The sequence below is a fragment of the Felis catus genome, chromosome E1 (genome assembly GCF_018350175.1).
Source record: "Felis catus isolate Fca126 chromosome E1, F.catus_Fca126_mat1.0, whole genome shotgun sequence".
NCBI classification, from domain to species: Eukaryota; Metazoa; Chordata; class Mammalia; order Carnivora; family Felidae; genus Felis; species Felis catus.
In genome coordinates this window covers 2,607,158-2,629,841 of record NC_058381.1, presented here as the reverse complement: position 1 = coordinate 2,629,841, position 22,684 = coordinate 2,607,158, and the positions used below count along the sequence as shown (strand labels likewise).

General features: G+C 57.8%; 1 protein-coding gene across 1 annotated transcript in view; it reads right to left on the bottom strand.

Annotated features, from left to right (window-relative positions):
* Window positions 1-22,684, bottom strand: part of DNAH2 (dynein axonemal heavy chain 2) — a 92,650-nt gene that overhangs the window by 29,682 nt on the left and 40,284 nt on the right. Inside the window, 34 exon segments of the mRNA XM_045045382.1 lie at window positions 188-327; window positions 568-728; window positions 931-1,098; window positions 1,431-1,580; window positions 1,730-1,860; window positions 1,993-2,078; window positions 2,180-2,368; window positions 3,515-3,619; window positions 4,610-4,834; window positions 4,967-5,165; window positions 5,446-5,537; window positions 5,735-5,887; window positions 9,037-9,195; window positions 9,281-9,418; window positions 9,886-10,022; window positions 10,241-10,358; window positions 10,595-10,813; window positions 11,607-11,732; window positions 12,023-12,175; window positions 12,523-12,650; window positions 13,327-13,507; window positions 14,036-14,225; window positions 14,313-14,416; window positions 14,794-14,982; window positions 15,217-15,327; window positions 15,596-15,721; window positions 16,059-16,160; window positions 16,428-16,645; window positions 18,912-19,050; window positions 19,900-20,080; window positions 20,211-20,293; window positions 20,443-20,599; window positions 22,317-22,420; window positions 22,509-22,670. Coding sequence (XP_044901317.1) covers window positions 188-327; window positions 568-728; window positions 931-1,098; window positions 1,431-1,580; window positions 1,730-1,860; window positions 1,993-2,078; window positions 2,180-2,368; window positions 3,515-3,619; window positions 4,610-4,834; window positions 4,967-5,165; window positions 5,446-5,537; window positions 5,735-5,887; window positions 9,037-9,195; window positions 9,281-9,418; window positions 9,886-10,022; window positions 10,241-10,358; window positions 10,595-10,813; window positions 11,607-11,732; window positions 12,023-12,175; window positions 12,523-12,650; window positions 13,327-13,507; window positions 14,036-14,225; window positions 14,313-14,416; window positions 14,794-14,982; window positions 15,217-15,327; window positions 15,596-15,721; window positions 16,059-16,160; window positions 16,428-16,645; window positions 18,912-19,050; window positions 19,900-20,080; window positions 20,211-20,293; window positions 20,443-20,599; window positions 22,317-22,420; window positions 22,509-22,670 — 5,024 coding nt within the window.

The window sequence follows — 22,684 nt, the reverse complement described above, 5'->3', positions numbered from 1 at the left end:
AAACAATGCAGTCACAGCACAAGGGAGCAGACAACTCCCATGTAGCAGCAGGAATAACCCGAAAGGAGCCGAGGTCTAGGGCGGGTAGGGCGGGAGAGCGGGCTATTCAGGACCCCAGAGGGTGCGGGGGAAGGGGGGGGTGGGGGGGCAGGACACACAGGCAGGGAGAGGCTGTCCCCGGACTCACCTGAAGGAGTTGCCCACGGGGCTGAGGCAGAGAACGATGTGCAGGTTGTCGCGCACGCGCTCAATGAGGTAGGCGAAGAGGCTGTCGGAGGACTGGGGCACCTGCTCGGCCTTGGCCTGCTCCGAGATGAGCGTCTGGATCTGCACGGAAGCCACGCGCGCTTGGGGGAGCCACGGTTCCCGAGGCAGAGTCGGAGGGGTGGGGGCCGAGGCTGGGCGGACGGGACGGGGTGCGGCTTTTAAAGCCACTTGGGGGTGACGGAGGAGGAGCGGCTCTCGCCCCCGACGCGGGGGAGGGACGGACAGACAGAGGGCCCCGAGGGAGCACATTCTGGGATCTGCGCTTCTTCAAGCTGGTGGAGGGTAGGGAAGGGTTCGAACCTCTTCAAATTCATCAGTCTTGTAGAGATTGGGGACCTCGCCCGAGCTCAGGATGTTGTTGATGTCCTCCAGGAACGACTCATCCGCAATCTGGGTGTCCACGAAGAGGAAGGACGTGGGCTTGAGCTCTACCCCCGCCTGGCGGTATAGACGCTTGATATCTGGGCCAGAAGAGGGCAGGAGGGAGGGGGGACAGACGGACTTCAGACTCACCATCCCGTCCCTTGTCCCCCCCTCTGAGAGGTGGGAGCCCGCCCCCAGCCTGCGACCCGAGCCCAGCACGCCCCCCCGCGCGCCTGGCACGGCCGGCTACCGGCTTCCACCTCTCCGCTCCCCGGTCACCAGGGGATCTTTCACACCTACCTTCTCGGAACTCCTGCCTTCGGTAATGTTTGCTGACCTCGATCTGGAAGGTGGCGTACTCACAGATGCAAGAGGCCAAGCGGGCCAGACTCTGGCGCCCGCTGCCCCCAATGCCCACCAACAGCATGTTGCCCCGAGGCTGTCCGATGACCCGCACGATCCGTGTGACTGGGGGGCGGGAGATGAGGGCGGTGAGGCCTCTGGGACGCCCCGGGGGACCACCGGGCCCTACGCTAGAGACCTAGAGACCCGGGTGCCCGAAACTGAAGTACAGGGACCGCGAAGCTGGGGGGGAGCAGCCGGTGCCTGAGGCCGAGGCAGCGAGTCCACCGCGAGCGCAGCCCTGTCTGCCCGACACCACATCCTCGTCGTCGAGGAAGAGCCCCACCGTCGCCACTGGCCACCTGGGGCCAGAAAGGAAAGCGGCTTCCGGGACTCGCTCGGGAAGAGCCCACGCCGGGAGCTGGGGCGCGGGCCGGGCGGGCGGAGGAAATGCTCACTGTGTTCGATAGCCTCCCGGAAGAGTACCAGCTGCATGGGGACGACGGCGGGGGACAGGTTGTACTCCCTGAGGGCCGTCTCCATGGCCGCCTTCAGCGCAGCCAGGTCTGTCAGGTCCTCGTACACCTTGGGCTCCCGCATGAAGTCCCCTGGGCCGCGGGAAGCGGGCTCAGATCTCCACGGCCCGGTCGTGGCCAGGCTCCCCCAGGGACCCCATGCCCCAGCCCTCCCCCCTGGGGGGCCTCCCAACACCCGCAGCCCGCGGCTGGGGAGGGGGCGGGGGGGGGCGCCAGCTCACCAAAGATGGGAGGACGTTTGTTGGGACAAAGATTATGCAACGTGAGGTCAAAGAAGGAGCCAAGTTTGTCGCTGATGATGCCCACGAAGGCCTCCAGGTCTGCAGCATCCACCAGCCGGTCAGAGAAGACTCTGTCGGGAGGGAGTGGGGTGAGGCTGGGGCATACGGAGGAGGGGGCCCCCTGGGTGGGGGTGGGGGGGGTGGGGGCGGGGCATACGGAGGAGGGGGGACCCCCTGGGCGGGTGGTGGCACGGGCGTCACACCTGAAACACTCATGGATCCAGAGCCGTGTGATGCTGGACTTGGTGTCGTGAAAGTCCTTGTTGGCCCGAAGCATGCCCTGGAACACCTGGGGAAGAGGCGGGGCGGTGGGATGGCGGGAGGGAAGAGACCCCGTCCCAAGCGTTGAGAGGAAAGCCGAGAAAGCCGTTCCCGGCGGGGGAGCTTCACCTTGGAGATGTCCCGCAGGTTGAAGAGGTAGTGGATCTTGGCGGGCGTGGGCAGGAAGCGCTGTACCACCGTGTTGTACATGTCCAGCGTGGCCTCGGTCACCACGTTGCCGATGGGCTTCACCTCTTCCTCGAAGTCCTGAAGCTTCTGATTGATCATGGTGCCGAATATCCGGATGATCTGGGACTCCTGGGAACAGGCCCTCACGCTCACTCCCGCAGGCTCCCGGCCTGGCCGCCAGGGCCCAGACCCCGGCGAGGGGAGTTAAGTACTCATCCCGGGGGGCCGAACATAAAGGGGCGCAAAACCCACAAAATCAAGAGAAATAACATCTTAACACAGTACTTAAAAGTCAAATTCAGGGGCGCCTGGGTGGCTCAGTCGGTTTAAGCGGCCGACTTCGGCTCAGGTCATGATCTCGCGGTCCGTGAGTTCGAGCCGCGTGTCGGGCTCTGTGCTGACAGCTCAGAGCCTGGAGCCTGTTTCGGATTCTGTGTCTCCCTCTCTCTGACCCTCCCCCGTTCATGCTCTGTCTCTCTCTCTGTCTCAAAAATAAATAAACGTTAAAAAAAAATTTTTTTTTAAAAAGTCAAATTCAGGGGCATCCGGGTGGCTCAGTTGGTTAAGCATCTGACTCTTGGTTTCGCCTCAGGTCACAATCTCCTGGTTTGTGGGATCGAGGCCGGTGTCGGGCTCCGTGCTGTCAGCACACAGCCTGCTAGGGAGTCTCCCTCTCCCTTTCTCTTCTCCCCCTCTCCCCCTCTCTCTCAAAAGTAAACAAACATTTAAAAATTAAGAAAGAAAAATTGAAATTAATGCAAAATATCCATGGTGAACAAATACGCACGTTTTAAATAAAGATGGAGTCAGGATTGTTGCAGTTTCCTTTTGCCTCAGGCTCTGAGATCCCTCAGCAACCACCGGTCTCGGATTTATTTAACATTGTGGTGTTTGTTCACCACGAATTTTTGGCTTTGACTATTTTAATGTTGCATTCGAATGTTATGTATCTTGATGACTGAGGCTTCTGGGGTGCCCTGGAGGCCTCACTCACCTCCCCGAACCCTGGCGTTCCTTAGCGTCTTTGGGGCCCCTGAGTCCGCCCCCCCCCAGGACCACAAGGCTGCACAGGCCAGAGATGGCCAGCCACACTCTTCTGGCTTGGGAGAAGCAAGGGCTCCCACAAACAGCAGCCCCCCACCGTGTTGCTGCTCCCTGTGCACGCCTCCGCTTGGAGGTCCCTCCACCCCTCCTGGATCTGCCTCCTGGTTCTCTGGGACACGGATGGCTTGCCTCTTACGGCCCCCCCTCCCCGGGCCCCCATCGCGCCCTCACTGTGGGGAAGGTCATGTTGATGACGTTGAAGCGGCTTTGCAGTCTGGGGGAGATGATGGTCCGTCCGCCCCCGGGAGGGCCCATGGCAGCCATCAGGAACATGTCCTGGAGAGCAGAGACCGGCAGGAAAGGGGCAACACAGGGCACAGGAATATGGAGGATGTCAGAGGACCCGGATGAGGGCAGTAAGGGGAGAGGAGAGGGGCCAGGACAGCAGAAAGGGAACAGGGAAGGTGAAGGGAAGGAAGGGATTAGGGACAGTTTGTTTGGAATTATTAAAGTGACATATTTGTTTTAATTTCATTATAATCCATGTACCAAAAACAGAAAATGGAAGTAACTTAAAAAATGTTTGAATACGGGGCACCTGAGTGGCTTAGTCAGTTAAGCATCTGACTTTGGCTCGGGTCGCCATCTCACGGTTCGTGGGTTCGAGCCCCACGTCAGGCTCTGTGCGGACAGCTCAGAGCCCGGAGCCTGGTTCAGATTCTGGGTCTCCCTCTCTCTCTGCCCCTCCCCTGCTCACGTTCTGTCTCTCTCTGTCTCAAAAATAAACATTAAAAAATATTTTTTAAAAAGTTTGACTATGTTTTCTAGACTTTGTTTTCTCCCCCCCGCCTCTTTTTCCAGCGCGTATGTGTGTGTGCATGCGTGTTCTTTCCCAGAAACACAAGAATACACTAGCCGTCAGGACAGCTTCTGACCCTGACTGCCAGACAGATGGACCCCCCCGCCCCCGCCCCGGTGGGAGGGATGGAAGGGCTGCTGCCCGTGGATTTGGAAAAAAGAAACAAGATGCTCAGAATCCTGTGGGTGCAGACTGCCTGGGGGTGCCCCGTAGGGGGACGTGGGGAGGCGGGACCCGAGTCAGGGACACCCTGGACGGCAGCAGGGGAGTCACGTGAGCGTGGGGAAGGCGTGGAGGTGGAGGACGGGACCCTTTGGCCACAAAGCACAGGGCAGAGTCACCGAGGAGAGTTCACAACAGGGACTGATCAGTGAGGAGCCGGGAGTCTGGGGCCGGAGGCGGCCGGCCCCACCTGTGTGGAGAGGAATATAGGATCACAGGAGTCTCCCCATCTCCCGGATGCTTACTCGGATGTACTTGATGGTCTGCTTCGTGCGATCGTACCAGAAGCCGTAGTCAAGCCAGAGACGGATCAGCTCCAGGGGGGGCTGGGACCCGAACACGTCCTTCGCCGGCATGTTTAGGTCATCCATAAAGGTGACCATGCTTTTGCCCCCAAGCGGCACATAGACCCCCTTGGTTCGCTTCTCCACCCTGCTCTCGATGATGCTCTGCACGTTGTTGGACGTGGTCTGGTGGAAGGGGTACGGGACGAATGCTTGGGTCTCCCGGGAGAAACTCGGGGTTCGGGAGGAGTGTGGTCAGGCACTTGGATCCCGAGGGAGGGCGCGGAAGGCAGGGAGGGCCTGGGCCCCACGACGCACCTGTGCAGACATGTTGACGGTGAGCACAGACCACTGGCTGGAAGGCAAGGACTGCAGGACGCTCTGGGCGATGGACGTCTTTCCGGTCCCCACGGGACCCACCAGCAGGGTGGGATTCTGGTTGGCCACCAAGGCGCTCACCAGGTAGTTGTAGCGAACAGTGTCGACCGTGGGCACCATGATCTTGTAGAAGGGGGAACTAGGGAGGAAAGCGAACCCTGTCCAAGGGGCCCAGCCACCTCCTTTCAAACGCCCGCTTCCTCCCGCCTCCTGACGTTTATCTCCCTCACACGTCACCAACCCTGCCTCCTGAGGGGCCCGGAGGCCGGGCGTCCTGCTTCCGGCGTTCCAGAGCCGCCTCCTCTGGGAGCCAGCCCCCCTCCTCTGCAGCGCACATCTGCCTCGAGGCCCCGGCTCTCTGCCCACATCTCCCACCAACCACAGCCCCAAGCCCGACCCCCCACAGGCCCCGCTCTCACTTTGGGGGGTAACGCCAAGTCTTAGGGAGCTTTTCCTCAAACGACGTCCAGCTTCGCATCTTGGGGTCCACAAAGTACTCGTACACCGTGTCCTAAGGAGGGAACACGTGTGAGGCCACCAGAGCCTTCTCCAGCTGTCCCCGGCCGGCCGGGAGTTTGCACAGCCCGCTGGGTGAGAGAAAGAGGGCCGGGCTGGCACGGCTGAAACTCAAGCAGAGCCTGGCGTAGGGAACCTCGTGGGGGCTAGAAAAACAGGAAACGTCGGACGGCTGGGTCTGAGCGTCCTCGCCTTATTGGGAAAGGAGCCCTCAATCTCTCGGAGGTAGCTGTCGATCTTCTCGCGTCCCTCCTCGTCCACGGAGGCGCACACGGACCAGATCATGCTGAACACGAAGGTCAGCTCTACCATGGTCACGTAGTTTTCGCCGTCGGCTGGGTTCACCTGGATGGAACAGGAGAAGGGACTCGGTCTCCATCCGTAAGAAAAGGAGGGGGATCTATTGTGGCAAATCGCAGCAAAAGCCTAGAGTTTTCCTCCCTTCCTGGTTTTATTTGGAGACACCGTGTGGTTGTAGGTATACCTAAACCTAAAGCGTTCAGATGGACCTGAAAGTTCTGGTAAGTCGGCAGCTGCCCTGACGCTCTTTGCTGCTGTGTCATAAAGGCACAGCAGTGGCGTGGCCACACCACGTCTGCCCTGAAGAAGTGACCACAGGTGCCCTAGGACCCGGGGCCCAGGGCGTCGTGGCAACTTGTCTGTAAATTGCAAAAAACGAGATGACCTAAATGTCCACCAGTAGAGGGATGAAAAAAGAAAATGCCATGTTCTACGGTGGAACAGCGCGCAAGGCTTAAAAGCAATAAAATCAATCTACGGATACTGATACAGAACTCAAACTCATATTGCTGTATGTGTACGTGAGGTATATATATAACATGATATGTTATTTTTTATTTAAAAAAATTTTTTTTACATTTATTTATTTTTGAGAGACCGAGCACAACTGGGGGAGGGGCAGAGAGAGAGAGGGAGACACAGAATCTGAAGCGCGGGCTCCAGGCTCCGAGCTGTCAGCCCAGAGCCCGATGCGGGGCTCGAACCCACGAACGGTGAGATCATGACCTGAGCTGAAGTCAGATGCTTAACCGACTGAGCCACCCAGGTGCCCCTGATGTGTTTTTTAAATATCACATTTTCTATGACTGCCTACAGGCCTGTATGTCAGTATGTATTGGAAAGGTCTGAAATGATATGTGCACACACTCCACAGTAGTTACTCATCTAGAGGGGGTTGCAGACCAGGATTGCGAGGACAGTGATGATCAAAAAGGTCTCTAGCTTAATATGAAAATTTTTATTTTTATTTATTTTTATTTAAAATTTTTTTTTAATGTTTGTTTATTTTTGAGAGAGAGTATGAGCCGGGGGAGGGGCAGAGGGAGAGGGAGACACAGAATCGGAAACAGGCTCAGCTCAGAGCCTGATGCGGGGCTCAAACTCACCAGCTGTGAGATCACGACCTGAGCTGAAGTTGGACGCTTAACCGACTGAGCCACCCAGGCGTCCCAATTTTTATTTTTTATTTTTAAGGGGCACCTGGGTGGCTCAGTCGGTTAAGCATCCGACTTCGGCTCAGGTCATGATCTCACAGTTTGTGAGCTCAAGCCCCGCGTTGGGCTCTGTGCTGACAGCTCAGAGCCTGGAGTCTGCTTCGGATTCTGTGTCTCCCTCTCTCTCTGCCCCTCCCCTGCTCGTGCTCTGTCTCTCTCTGTCTCAAAAATAAATAAACGTTAAAAAAAAATTTTAAAATCAAAATTTAAAATGTACCAAGTTCATAGCAGAAACAGCGTGTTTTTTTGTGTGTGTTTTTAAAAAAAGGTTTTTTTAATGTTTATTTTTGAGAGAGAGAGAGAGAGAGAGCATGAGCAGGGGAGGGGCAAAGAGAGAGGGAGACACAGAATCCGAAGCAGGCTCCAGGCTCCGAGCTGTCAGTACAGAGCCCAACGTGCGGCTTGAACCCAAGAAACACGAGATCATGGCCTGAGCCAAAGTCGGATGCTTAACCGACTGAGCCACCCAGGCGCCCCTTGTTTTGTTTTGTTTTGTTTTGTTTTGTTTTGTTTTGTTTTGCTTTGCTTTGTTTTGTTTTGTTTTGCTTTGCTTTGTTTAAGGAAGTTCTAGGCCCAGTGTGGGCCCCGAGTTCATGACTCCAAGATCAAGGGTCACATGCTCCACCGGCTGAGTCAGCCAGGCGCCCCGAGAGACAGCACGTTTAGACCCCTGGGCCTCGTGGCAGGTACTGTTGCTGGAGCCGGGCGTGGAGCGCACACGGGGCTAACTCGGCACGGTTTGCCTGGTCTCTAACGGGCTCCGTGGAAACAGCCTCAGGCCGTGCGTGAAAAGCTCTTGAGAATGGTTCTGAATGAAGACTCCGAGAATGACAGATAAGGGGACACAGAAGATGCTACCCCGTCCGGAATACCGAACACTCCTCAGTCCCAAGAGGTGGGTGGGAAGCCATGCCGAAGCTCTGCCGTCCATCACAGTTGGTCCAGACTCCTTGGCCTATCCGTCCAGCTCATCCCAGCTCACGACGCGTCCCACCATCCCGCCCTCCAGGCCTCTGCACGCGACGCCGGGCCCCGCCACCTGGCCAGCCCTCCTCGGCGCCCGCGCGGCTGACACCGTATAATCGTCCTTCGTCCATCCATCACCTTGCCAGTCCCTCCACACAGGTTCAGTTTGTATCAACTGTGCCAGGAATGACATACCCTGCCAGAGGTCCTCACTGTTCTACGACCTCATGTCAAGGGTTTGGTTGTGTGGTGATGTCTTCAAAAACGATACAAACCAGGGGCGCCTGGGTGGCGCAGTCGGTTGAGCGTCCGACTTCAGCCAGGTCACGATCTCGCGGTCCGGGAGTTCGAGCCCCGCGTCAGGCTCTGGGCTGATGGCTCAGAGGCTGGAGCCTGTTTCCGATTCTGTGTCTCCCTCTCTCTCTGCCCCTCCCCCGTTCATGCTCTGTCACTCTCTGTCCCAAAAATAAATAAACTTTAAAAAAAAAAAAAAAACGATACAAACCACTTCTAGGCAGTGATTTAAGCTCAACAGACAGATATCCCACTTTGGCCCTTACTCCAGAATTCTGAACTGGACGACATTGCTCTTAAACGTCAATTAACGTGAAAATTTCCAAAGCCCCCTCATCAGATTAGGCTGGGAGCTCCTTCCCGCAGGAACAGCAGCCCAGGGCCTCCCGTAGACCAAAACTTAATAACTATTTTTTGAAAGGACGGAGAAATGAGGAACAAAACGAACTCTCCTCGGCTCCCCAATACGGGTAGGAAATTCTAGTGACACTTCACTGTGTACCATCAGCCGTCAGAGGCCCGAGTCTGGCATTCGACCACGTGTGCACGGGCACACACAGCCACGCACGTGCGCGAGGTCAGTGAGGCCTCCCCCTGGGGTCCCCGCTCCACTCAGGTCTGTGTACAAACCGCGTCTCAGACACCCCGTTCCCCGGAGTCGGCCCCGCAAGAAGGTCACGAGCCCCCCGGCCCGGGCCCCGCTCCGCCGCCCCCACTCACCCCATTCTCCGGCGTGGCCAGGGCCGAGTACAGCTTGCAGAGGGAGATGATCCCACTGTATTCCGGGAGGGGCACCAGCTCGTTGCAATAATCCTTCTTGAAGGTCAGCATCTTGTCGATGAACTTCTCGAACATGCGCTGAAGGGGCTCGGCCTCAGCCTGGAGTCCGCGAGAGAGGGCTCTCGCTCTACGTCCCGCAGGCCCCACCGGTTACCCGCCCTCTCCTCACCCCAACCCTGCACACCTTCGGTCTCCTCTCCAGCCAGGACTGAACATACGGCTTCCAGCCCAGGTCAGCGTAGTCAGTGTAGACCATCCCGCAGCGAGACACGGTGGCGGGAGAGGCCACGGCCAAGTTCTCCACCTCGAACAGCAGCGACACCTGAGGACACGCTGGGTCAGAGCTTCACCCTTCGGCCACCCCACTCCCATCAGGAGAAATCACTCGGGACTCGATGCCCCCAAGTGTCTCTGTCCGAGCGCCGAGCGGGGCAGGGTGATTGATGGCCTACGGCTTACAAATGACTTGCGTTTTAAAAGAATTTAGAGCTCGTTCAAGGTTAAGCTTATGGAAAACCTCTCTGTCTCTGTCTCTCTCTCGCTGGCTCGCTTGCATTGTGTGGGTGGGTGGGTGGAGAAGGGTGGGCTTCACAGCCGGTGAACACGTAACCCCGGGCAGTCGGCGAAGGCGGCACGGACTTCTTTCCTATCAGCCGTTCCCACCGTCCGTGGGAGACGGGTCTCCCTGAACCCAGGCAGCCTCCCCCTTCCTGGTCCCTCAGAGCTGCCCCTTCCCCCCCACCGAGCCCTGCCTCTTGCCCCGGGTCCCCAGCTCCGCAGGGCCGGCACCTGTTCGGGCATCGCGATACGCTCCCCGTTGATGAGGGTCAGGACTTTGTTATCGTCCATGACAGAGTTCATGCTCTCGATCCACAGCGTGTCCACGGGGCCGTCGAAAAGGATCCACTTCTCATCGGGCTTCTCGTCTTGGTAGGAGGAGGACGGTCAGGAAGCCAGGACTTTCTCCCCAGACCTCCCTTCCCACTCGTGTCCCCGGAGAGGCAGGCGTGAGCCCCCTTGTACTCAGCATGCCCCGCGCGGTCGTTTCCCAAACGTGAGCCTTCCGGTCCCCCCCCCCGCCCCCCGCCCAACCCCTCGGGCGACTCCGGCACCTGCCGTCCCCACCCCGTGACCCTCTGGGCACCTGCACACGCCGCCCGCATGACACTGGACAAGATGCCGTCTGTCCACTCATTAGTGTTGAGGTCGTACTCCCCATACAGCTCCCCCAAGGACAAGGCCTTAGGGTTCAGGGGGAACTCCTGGAAGCGACACAGGAGGAGGTGTCGAGGTGCCGGCAGGCACCACCCAAGACGTCGTCTTATTTCCACCCGCCCCCTTTATATCCAGGGCTCTGTGCCCACCCTGCTCTCTCTCATCTCCCCCAGCCCTGCCCTCCTGGTCCGCACCGCCCCCCCCCCCCCCCACCGACCCTGTGCATTCCTGCCCCCGCCCTCCCTGGCCGTCCACCGGGGGCTTTGCTGTCCCAACTCCGCACCCGAACGATATTGAAGTTGGGGTCCCCGGCGCGGCACAGGGAGGACAGGGAGGACTGTAGGATCCGCCACGAGGCCGTCTTGCCGCTGCCCGTGCCGCCCACGATCATGGCCGAGTGGCGGGAGTTCTTGGTCTCGTACAGCTGGATCACCTTGGTGAGCGTGAACGGCGTGGCCTGCAGGCCCATATCGCGGGTCTCCTGCTCGATGGTCTCCCGCAGCTGAGGGAAGCCAAAAACGCAGGGAGAAAGGATGAGGCCTATAAGGGACTCTCACAGGGTCCCCAGTGCCTGGAGGCTCACGTTCAGGCCGGCAGATATGGCACCGGGGCCCCCTGCACTCTGGCCGTGGACGGACCCAGTGTGGAGTGGAGGGACCGGGCTCCGGGCCAGCCTGCCCGGGGCCCCAGCTTCAGCTACGTGAACCCGAGAAAGTTGCCCCTCTGAGCCTCAGTTTCCTCACCTGTTAAACGGGAATAACGAGGACGCTTTCCTTGTAAGGTCGTTGCACTATCTCCCTACATTTACTCCCCCTCCTCGTCCCGGAAATGGTCTTTCTTGCCAGCTTAGCAATGCATCGACAAAGACGTATTTCTATCCAGCACGGTCGTGGTTGCAGTAGAAAGGAGCACTCAGGGGATCTAAACTATCGTTCCAGGAGAAGGAGGTCTCTGTACTTTCTAGAACCCTCCGGCCCACCCCTTCCATTCTATGGCTCCACGCATCAGCAGCTCCTGGCCGCCTCTCAGCACCCTGCCCCCCCACCTCCCTGTGAGGAGAGAAGTCGAGGCAGGGGGCGCTGCTGGGCACAGAGCAAATAGAAGAGCTCAGAGGGCTCCGTGAAGCGAGTCAGGAGGGCGGGGGGCTGAAGCAAGAGAGCGGAGTGTCTGAGAGGTCCCGGAGATGAGGAAGCCCGGAGAGGTCAACCGTCCCACAGGAGGTCAGGGCCAGTGGAGGGCAGAACAAAGACATTCGCTTCACACGGGAGGGTGGGGGAGGACCGGGGGACAGATACCTTGCCGTAGTCGATGACGGGCAGCTCCGTGCTGGGGAACAGATCTTGCACAATGGCGTTGAAGAGCGGCGCGTCGGCCGAGGTCAGCTTGGCAATGTTCATGTCTCGCATGGAGAGCAGCAAAACCTGGGCGGGAAAAGGCGGAGCCTCGGGCCTGAGCGGCTAGGGCCTGGGTTCTCACCGGGCCCTTCCTCTCCAAAGGGGCGAGGCGCAGGGGGCGAGGCGCAGGGGCGAAGCTCAGGGGCGGGAACAACGCACATTCGGCAGCACGACAGGTCACACGGGGGACAGAAGTCGGTGGGGGGGGGCGGGGGGCGGGGATCCCAACCGGGGACGGGACCTGGAAAGCTTCGGTGAGGGCGCACGGGCCCCGTGACGGCGGAGGTTGCGCCCCAGGGGCCGTGTCCCTGACCCACCTCTTCATCAGACAGGTCGGGCTGCAGCCGGCGCTTCTTGCCGGCATAGCGCAGGAGGGAGGTGAGCGCCCGCAGGCCGAAGTCGTAATGGTCCTGTCTGGACAGCTGCTGCACGGCCAGCGAGTACAGCGTGTATACCTTCTTGGCCAGGATCTGGGGAGCCGAAACGGGGCGGGGGGGAGCATCGAGCACCCCAGAAACCCTTCTCCTTCACGCGGGACGGTTACAGATACGGGAAGCCCGGCCCTGGGACCTGAGGCGGCCGGGATGCGCTCTGTGGACAATTCTAGCGGGAAGATCTCGGGACCGGTCCCAACGTGGGTTAGGGGCTTCACGGAGGGGAGACCTCCCTCCTCCGAGCGCCCCCGCCCCCACATCCTACCGACGACAGCCTCCGTTCCTCATAGGATAAGCTGACTGGGAGGCTGGGGCGCTCCTCCGTCCAGGGAGTAGCCCGAGAAGGGAAGGAAGAGAATTCCGAAAGGACGTCATCGGCCTACCTTGCAGTTGCCGAAGCCCTCCCCGAAGAGAATGATCTCCGCGATGAGAGTAGAGTCCGGCACCACCATGGCGATCGGGCGGAACATGGATTTAAGGTTATCAGGCAGTTCTGTGCGCCCGGCGTAGCCTGGAACACAGCGCCATTTCTTAAGAGCCCAAACTACTCCCCACTCAGCCCCACCCGCCCCAACCCTGGCATGCCCCACAGTCTCCCCAACTCCGACCACATGCTCTCCCCGCCCCCCACCTCGGCCCTGGCCCTGCTCTCCTAACTCTGGCCCCTTCCCTCCTTTCCGCGCGGCCCTGTTTCAAACTCCAATCACGAGCTGACAATTTCCCATCTGTCCAAGCTCCGTGCGTGACTCACGACAGTCCTGATGGAAGATCACCGCTGTTTCTCAGACTCCTTCGGTACCTAAACCCTTCCCTGTTTTCCCCGCGGACCCTTCCCCCGGAGCTGTTCCCAGGGAACGAGGGTCTGCTTGTTGGGAGAGATTCCCTATTTCTGGGAAAGGGATGGCAGGAAGGCCAGAACTCGGGGAGCTCGCCCACTGGGAGAAGACAGAGAAGCATCTCAGAGGACCAGGGACATACGTACACACGCAAGCGGCCGTCAACCCATTTAGGGAGGACGTAACATTGCCTCCCTTTCTCCCAGAAAGTCGTGTGTTTACCCTTGTCTCACACTGTGTTGTCTTTAGCCACGTCTCCCTCGGCTAAACACACCGGCCTGGAAGGGGGTGGGGGCAGACACCCAGCGCTCCCCCCAGAGCCTCAGCGGCTCCGTGGCCCACACCCCATACCGGGATTCATGGTGATGAAGATCCCACAGGACCACACCAGGTTTATTTCAAAGCCTTCAAAGTAGAAGCGGAGGAGGCTGGCGGCCAGGGCCGACAGGATGGACAGGATCTGCTGGGCCACCACCGACAGCACCTCCACGTTGATTCGGTTAAACTCATCAAAGCAGCCCCAGGCGCCAGTCTGTGGGCGGGGGGTGGGGGCAGAGTCGCTGGGAGCGAGAGACGTACCCCCCCTCCGCACACGGGGAGACGCTAGAAACTAGCACGCCCTGCCCGGAACGCTCTGATAGGTGGGGCGGCCTCCAAAACGTGTGTGCTATTGGGGTGGGCTGGGGACAGCGTAGCCCTGTTGTGGTTTCTGGCCACATTCCAGAACATTCCAGCAGACAGGGACAGTGTCGGGGAGAGCCACAAAAGGTGTGGGTTGCAAAGGGACTGGGGCAGGGGATCTTGTGAGCACCGAGTGCCTAGCCACGCCCCAGTTGATGTACATCACCTTACTTAACACAGGATTTTTCAAATAAGCAAGACTCAGCCCCGAGGGAAGCTGAGGGAGGTTCAGGGACATCCCCGACTGGAAGAGCCACCCGAGGCGAGAGGCGATACGGTGTCGTCAGCCACAAAGTAGTGAACCAGACCGGCTTTCAGTTCACTCTCTGGGGCTAAACGAGAACCCGGGGCCTCTGGGGCAGGGCGGCAGGGCACTCACCTGGGCCAGGCCCGAGTACATCCTGCCCATGGACTTATAGTCCAGGCCCTCGGAGCAGTTGACCACAATGACGTATGTGCCGAGGGCCTTGCCCAGATCCTTGACAGTCTCGGTTTTCCCCGTGCCCGCCGGACCTTTGGGGGAGCCCCCCCGATGCAGGTGCAGTGCCGTGGTCAGCGTCATGTAACACCTGAGGATGGAGGACAGGGCCTATCTGACTCCCGGGAGCCCGCCCTCAGCAGGTGCTGCCCCCGCCCCACAGCCGCGCACAGCCGACCTGTCTGTCAGGGGGGTGATGACAAGCCGGCCGGAGTTCCCCAAGTACTCGTAGCCATACTGGAATTGCGTGTTGGTCTGGCGGATCACACAGTCGTCGAGGTCCTGGGGAAACGAGGCAGAGGAAGAGAGAGGTGGGCTTGCAGCCGGACAGAGACAACGACCGAGGAGGTGGGGAGGCGGCGGTTAGGAGATTAGGGGTTCGGCTCAGAGTTTGGAGGGAAGGGTTTACGGCCCAGATGGAAAACAGGGGTGGGGGCTTCACGCCGCACGAACGCCCCGACCCACGGCAACGGCCGGCCGCAGCCTCTCAGGATCCCGGTCAAGCGAGGGCCCCATCGAGCACCGACTGTAGCGATGGTCGGTCCTGATTCGGGAGGCAACAGAGTTGAGCCGGCTGAGGGAACTGAGGCGGGACGGAGCGCTGGGGTGCCGGCGCGGCGGGGACCGTGGACTGAGCGGAAGCACCGGGCCCCCCGCACCTTCTCCCAGTAGAAGCGCAGCTGGCTGAGCCAGTCGAAGGAGCTGATGTCCGTGAGGCCGCTCTTATAAAGCTTCTCCAGCACATCCCGGGCATGAATTTCTATCGTCACCAGGGCCACGATCTTAAGCCGCGTGATTTTGGTCAAGTTCCCCCGGATGGCCTCTGAATACTTATTCAGCACTGACACCTGTCGGGGGGTTAGGGGGCAGAGTGGGGGGGGGGCAACTCAACCAAACCCCAACACGCCTCATCCCAGCCTCACACGACTTCCAGCTCCCGAAACGCCTGATCCCCAGCGTCCGCCAGACCTTCTTGGCTGGACTTCCGCCACCAAGCACCCTCGTTCTGACCTTGACCTCTGACTCCGGCGTTAACCCCTCCAACCCCCAGCAGGCCCACCCCATACTTGTAGGCCCCCCACCTGCTTCTTCTTCATGACCTTGAGGATCTTCTTGTCTCCCCGCTCCTTGGCCGTCAGCAAGCACTTGGTGACATCAGCCGTCCACTGGATCTGACTGGCAGTGATCACCATCTGGGGTGCACAGAGGCAGTGTCCACACCTCTGCCCCCCGCCCCCGGCCCCTTCCAGGACCCGGCCCTACTCCTGTCTCAATATCTGCCCCGAGGGACGGGCACGCGTCCAAGGGCAGGAGCTAAGGGGCCGGCGCGCAGGGAAGCCAGGCCCGAGCCCAGAAAGGGGTGGGGGGAACAAGACACAAGGTTCTGCCTTTTTCTATCTGCTGCTCCCGTGTGGCTCCGTCTTTCTCGTCCCCCCACCTGCCCTGGCCCCCCCAGCTCACCTGGCCAGCCCACTCCTTCACCCACTTGTCCCTCTTGTTGAGAAACTTCTTGAGGGCCACACGGCAGTTCCGGAGAAGGTCCCGCAGGGTCACCCTCATGGTCCGCTCCACGTCGCCAAGCCAGGACTGGGGGAGGCGAGAGGGCAGAGTGGCTGGGCCTCGGGGCTGAGGACAAGCGTCCCCAGAGGGCAGGGGCTCAGGAAACAGGACTCTGGGACTCTGGGCCCGGGGGGGAGGGGGGGGGACAAGCAGGATCAGGCAGCCGCTGGCCGGGCCCCTGAGGGAAGCAGAGGCGAGGGGGGCGGCCTGTGTGGTTTTCAGGTTCAGGGCAGAGGTTAGAGTTTTCAGGAGGCGGAGAGTGACTGATGTCCCTTCCCAGGGACGTTCCCTCCTCACGGAGCCGAGCGAACTCTCCGAGGGGAAAAGGAATCGGCCTGACGCTTCGACCCTCACCACAACTCACCTCCACGGGCCCTTCTAAGAGTACTGAGTGCAGGAAGTCCACATACTCGCCGTCACCCGAGAACATCCCCACAGCCTCCCATCTGCTGCTGGGGCCCCCAACCTGCGAAAACAGGAAGCGCTAACGGTCTGGCCTGCCCACTCCTGACATCCCCCTGGAAGGTACGTGGGCCCTTTTGGGGGTGGTCTCTGCTCCTCTCCCCACCCCCCAAAATTACCAGTTCTGACAAGTACCGGATCATCCCAGATGATCCAGAATCATGACTATCCCCCTCCTGTGTGGAGGGCACGGTCCCCTCCAAGGCCTTGACTACGGTGACATCGGCATCTGTCCCCTGCCCTCCACCCCATCCCGGCCAGCTCCCCCGACCTTCTGCATTCTCAGCAATTTGATGTTGTCAAAGCATTTTTTGAGGTGTGGCTGCACGGCCTCCGGGTTGCGGGACTGGCCCAGAATCTCCAGGAGGTCATCGTTGGACAGGAAGTAGAAGCGGGGGAAAATATGGCGCTTGGTCTCCAGATACATATCCAGAGACTTCTGAATGTCTTCCAGAATCGTGTTCATTTTGATCAGCGTGTCCAGGAGGCCTGGGGGAAGAGCAGTGAGTGACATTTGCTGGCCCTTCACCATCGCCCGGAGTAGAGTTGGGGCGTCCCCCCGTGTGCACTTTGCCATCGCTCGAACGTTGGGGGACTTTCGGTTTCTGGAAGCTGAGAAGTGTCTCCGGATCACTCTATCACACTTATCCCATGCTCTTCGTTAATTCATCACCACTGTTTATCACACACTATGACGCGTTCATACGCCAAGCATTAGTTACGCGGTGTATGTGATTCTGTGAACATCACGACATCCCATCTCCCTACGGTCTTAGAACAATGGTCCGGTTCCTGCAAGGAATTCGGGGCTCTGAGGTCACCCCAAAAGCTTCTGAAAATTAAGAGACTGTTCTGCATGCACACAGTCCAGCAGGTTAAATCGTGAGAGGTAAAGGTAGATCAGACGCACGCAGTGACAGAGGTCTGCGACCACCGGGATGCCAGTGTCCCTAGAGGCGTAGCGACAGGGGCGCTAGACCGAGGGACAGACGGCGGCCATTCAAACGGCTGCTCTTCCACTAATTAGCCTGTCGGTTCACCTCACTGAGCTTTTACCTCTTTGTCCATAAAACGATCACAACACACACCTCAAAGAACAATTCAAGGCACTAAACAAAATGGATTCAAGGGGGCACCCGGGTGGCTCGGTGGGTTGAGAGTCAGACTCTTGATTTCGGCTCAGGTCATTATCTTACAGTTCATGAGTCCGAGCCCCATGTCGGGCTCTGCGCGGACAGTGTGGAGCCTATTGGGATTCTCAATCTCTCCCCCCCCCCCCCCCCGCTCAAAATAAATAAACTTAAAAAAAAAGGATTCACGTTGGCAGGTTCTCAGCAATCCTAGCTTCCTCCTAACCTTAGGTCTCCTTGTTTGCCCAATTTCTAGCTTTCTGAAGAAAGTATCAGTGCCCTGGAATCTGAACCCTGAGGGGATCCTCACACCTCCAAGAATAGAGTCTGTGGGCTGCTGGGCGTCCAAGTGGCCCGCAGAGACCACAGGAGACTCCGTGGCCATGGCCGAGAGGAGTGTGGTTTTCGTCTTCAGCCCAGGGATACTTGTTTCTATGGCTTTGTTTACAAATTGTTCCAAAATGTAATTTTGCCAATGACCTCGAATACTATCTCTAACAAATGCATGTTGTTGTTCAACTTTGCACAGCCCAATACTTGTGTTTTACCAGAATAATTAAAACTATGGTTTTTTCAATATGTACACTCAAGGTTCTCGGGAAAATGAAAAATTATTGGGGCACCTGAGTGGCTCAGTCAGTTAAGCATCCAACTTTGGCTCACGATTTCAGAGCTCGTGGGTTCGAGCCCCACGTCAGGCTCTGTGCTGATGGCTCAGAGCCTGGAGCCTGCTTCGGACTCTGTCTCCCTCTCTCTCTCTGCCCCTGCCCCACTCGTGCTCTGTCTCTCTGAATCCCAAAAATGAATAAACATTTTTTAAAAATTTTGTGAAATTGGCCCAAAGCAAAATAAAGAAGTTCTCCACAGCCCCTGACACAACTCTTCCCAGGATACCCGTTCTCGGTGCCCATCGCCAAACCTCACTCGCTGATTCTTTACCCCAGCCTACCACAATCAACCAGGCCCTTCTGTGTGTGCGTCTCTCCCCCACCCCCTCACCCCAACCCCCCGCTTACCAAAGGATCTACAGTCAAGACCAGTTAACCTGATAAACCAATTAAAGTCAAGGTAACGATGACAACAGCTAATAGTCACCAAGGGCTTACCCTGCGCCCCTGATGTGGTAAGCGCTCGATTTGCGTTACCTCATTTACCTGTATCGTCCCATTGAGTGAACCAGCTCAGCGAAGGTTCCTGAGGCACAGTGCTAGTAACTGAGCACACGCCAGACCCCGTATTGAGTATTACATACGCCTCCACGAGCCTCGCAGGAAGGCTAAGAGCTGCCGCGAGCCCCCGCCCCTGCTGCAGGGAGGAGACCGTGGCGTGGAGGAAGCCCCCTGAAACCACACTGGCTGGAAGCCAGGAGGCCGATTTTGAACTCAACTCTGACTCTGTATCCCGCTCTCTATAAGCATATAGTACACTCCACCCAAATATGAGATGAGTTAGTCTGTTTTGCTGAACTGTTATCCTAAAGCTTGGAAGAGGCGATGGTCACGGGACGGAGGCCAGGTACAACTGTCAGTCCTCTGACCGCTGAAGCATGTGGCCCCGGCTTCCACACACACAGCGGGCCCCCACCCGGGCTCGGTCGAGACCAGAGGCCGTGGAGCTCGACAGACCTGGGTGGTGGGTGGCCCGGAGAGCATTGCTGTCCTTGTTCATGCGGTCCATGACGGATTTCCAGGTGCTGTTGATCTGGTCAAACAGGGCTGATTCACTGGGCAGCTGCTTACGGATGTCCTCTCCCAGGAAGATATTCTGAGGGGCCAAGGACTGCGGTGAGAGGCTGTGTCTCCCACACTCCCTGCTCCCAGACCAGGAGTGACAGTGGGAGGAAGAGAAGGAGCCAAAGGGCAAGACGCCCTAAGTTGTGGAAGGCAAGTTGGGGTTGGGAGGCCAGATACTCGGCCCAAGAAGAAAAACGAAAAGAGAGCAAAGGCTTTTCAAGGAGGGAACTGAAGGCAAAAGGCAATCACCAAGAGTCAGATGCTCAGGGCCGAGACGGAAGAATGACTTTAGAATAAATAAATAAACTTTTAAAAAAAGATATGGCACCTGGGTGTCTAAGTCGGGTAAGTGTCCAACTCTTTTTTTAAAAAAATTTTTTAATAGTTTTGTCTATTTTTGAAACAGAGAGACAGAGCACAAGCAGGGGAGGGGCAGAGAGAGGGAGAGACACAGAATCAGAAGCAGGCTCCAGGCTCTGAGCCGTCAGCACAGAGCCCGACGCGGGGCTCACACTCACCAACCGCGAGATCACGACCTGAGCTGACGTCGGACACTTAACCGACTGAGCCACCCGGGCGCCCTGTGTCCAGCTCTTGATATCGGCTCAAGTCATGATCTCGTGGGTTTGTGGGATCGAGTTGACAGTACAGAGTCTTCTTGGAATTCTCTCTCTCTCTCTCTCTCTCTCTCTCTCTCTGTATCTGCCCCTCTCCTGCTTATGTGTGCTGTTTCTCTCTCTCTCTCAAAATAAATTTAAAAAAAAATGAATGACTTCAGAGTGAGGAAATGAGGCTGGTAACAGGGCAAATGCGTCAGACCTGCAGAGAGAGAGAGAGGAGGAAAGGGTTTGAGGGGGCCGCTCGGGCAGTGAGTCCTGACCTCCAGGTACATCCACTGCCGCTGCACCATGAGCACCATCTCGACGGCCTCCAAAATGAGGGAGAGGCAGCGCTCCCAGTGGTCCACTTCCCTCTCAAAGGCCTTGACGAAACGGGAAGCCTTCATGCTGGACAGGGCCACCTGGTTGTCCTCCAGTGCCTGGAACACCTCCTCCGTGCCTCTGTGGGTCGGAGGGGGCAGCGGGGAGGCATCCAAATCGTAGTCCGCTCCCACCTGCCAGCCCTCGGGCCCGGTCTGCAGCCCAGGCCACACGGCCCTGCCCTCGCCCGGCGTGCCGAGGCCCTGTCTACCTGAGCCGGTGATGACCCTTGTCCTTGTAGGGAGCTATGTCTAGCTGAATCCCATCCCAGGTCTTGGCGATGTTCTCTAAGGCCTGCGGAAAGAAATTGGGGGACAGAGCGATCTGGTAGTTAGTCCCCAAAGGGAACAGGAACGCGGAGGGGCCATTAGATCGTGGAAAGCTTGGCACGGTGGGGGGTGTCCCGGGAGCGGGGGGGGGTATGGAAGGGGGCTCTGTCATACCGACTCTATAGCCAGCTCTTTGGTCGCTGAGGCGGAGATCTCCCCAATTTTCTCCACGTGCTGGTCCATCCCGAGCTCCACAATCTGCTCCAGGGTGAAGCTCTCAGATTCCTGATCGAACTCCCTCTGGACCTCTTCCCTGACCTGGTCCCAGTGCCTGCAGCCGGGGGACAGGAGGTCAGACCACGAGGCCGGCCGCGAGGGCCTACTGAAAAGCGTCAGCATCAGTCCACAGGCTTCCTTGCTCCCACTGGGACAGTACGATTCTGTACATATATTGATTCGCGATTCAACAGATATTTACTAAACGGGCCCTAAACGCAATCTTAGGCACGGTGGGGAAATACAGAGACGGAGCTGGTGACTCTCTGGAGAGACAGTTGAGACTGACAATGGCGGGTTTACCGTCGACAACAGGCAGGGCTAGGCGTTTTGCGTGAAACAGCTCATTTAATGCTCTCGACCCATATACACGCGGACTTTTAGCTCTTCCATCTGTACGTGAGGAAACTGAGGCCAGGGGGCGTTAAGCAAGTGAAGCGGTCAAGTTGTACTTAACCACAGAATACTGGACAGTGAAGCATGGCCCAGAAACACTACAATGGACACAATGCAAAAGAAGTACGATTACTTCCTTCTAGAGGAATAGATGATTGTTAAAATGCCTCTTATAAAACCGTTTATTCCATCCTCAACGGCTGCAAAGCCTTCTTCTATCATGCAATGGGTTCCGGATGCATACAAAGAGTAAAAAGTTGCAAAATAAAATTATAAAGTATTAGAAGAAAGTATGGAGAAAATGCATGTGTCACTCTAGGCAGGGGAGGTGTGTTGCTGTTTTTTTTTTTAAGTTTATTTATTTATTTTGAGAGAGGCACAGAGAGTGCGAGTTGGAGAGGGGCAGAGAGAGAGGGAGAATCTCAAGCAGGCTTCATGTTGTCAGCACAGAGCCCAATGCGGGGCTCAAACTCACAAACTGTGAGATCACGACCTGAGCCGAAATCAAGAGTCTGACACTTAACCGACTGAGCCACCCGAGCACCTCAAAGGGAGGTCTTCTTAAACAAGGTCCAAAACCAAAAACTGTGAAGGAAGAAAGTGATACCTTTGACTACATCAGAATAAAACCTTTTGGGGGCGCCTGGGTGGCTCAGTCGGTTAAGCGTCAGACTGTAGATTTCGGCTCAGGTCGTGATCTAGAAGTTTGTGAGTTCCAGCCTCCCTGACAGCGTGGAGCCTGCTGGGGATTCTCTCTCTCTGCCCCTACCCCGCTCGCGTGCACACTTGCACATGCCCGCCCTCTCTCTCTCTCTCAAAATAAATAAATAAACTTAAAAAAAAAAAAAAGAATGGGGCACGTGGGTGGCTCAGTCAGTTAAGCGTCCGACTTCAGCTCAGGTCACGATCTCATGGTTTGTGAGTTCGAGCCCCACATTGGGTTCTGTGCTGACAGCTCAGAGCCCGCAGCCTGCTTTGGATTCTGTGTCTCCCTCTCTCTCTGCCCCTCCCCTGCTTGTGCTCTGTCTCTCTCTCTCTCTCAAAAATAAATAAACGTTTTTTAAAAATTAAAAAAAAAAGAATACAACCGTTTGCATGACAGAAGGTGTCAAGCAAGGTGTCTGTCACTGAGCTGTGACAGAACATGAAATGAGGGCAGACACAGCGGGAAGGAAAGACAGAAGGAGCTGGAAGGCCAGAGGAGCAGGGACAGCGATAGCAGAAAGACAGAGGACGCGGCAGGCTCTCGCGAAGGCTTCAAGAAGGGTGCTTGTGTGCGGGGCGGGGAGAGCCACGCACACGGGGAGGGGACACTGAGAGGACCAGGTGATGGCACAGGCCAGGGGCGACCCCCAGGAGCGAAGGAGCGGCCTCACCTCTCTCTAAGGGCCGGGTTTCGCAGGTCCGAGATGAGAGGCATGGTCCTCTTGAACTGCTCTATTTTCCAGCGAGTGGTTTCGATCACTTCCCAGTTGCGGTCCTGGGCAAAACAACGGAAGACGTCAGAAGCCCTGACCGCCTTCCCCGCACGGGCCCATCCCCCGGCCCTCACTCCGTCCTCCACGCGCCTTGTACTCTTTGGCTAGTCTGGTGAGGCGGCGGAACAGCCCGTGGGCCATGGTCTCCATGGCCTCTGTCTTCAGGGTCAGGAACCGGCCCATCTTCCACTGGTTCCAGTTCTCCTCCCAGTCCCGCGTGATCTCCCAGACTTGCTGCAGGGCGTCTAGTTCCTTCACGGCCAAGG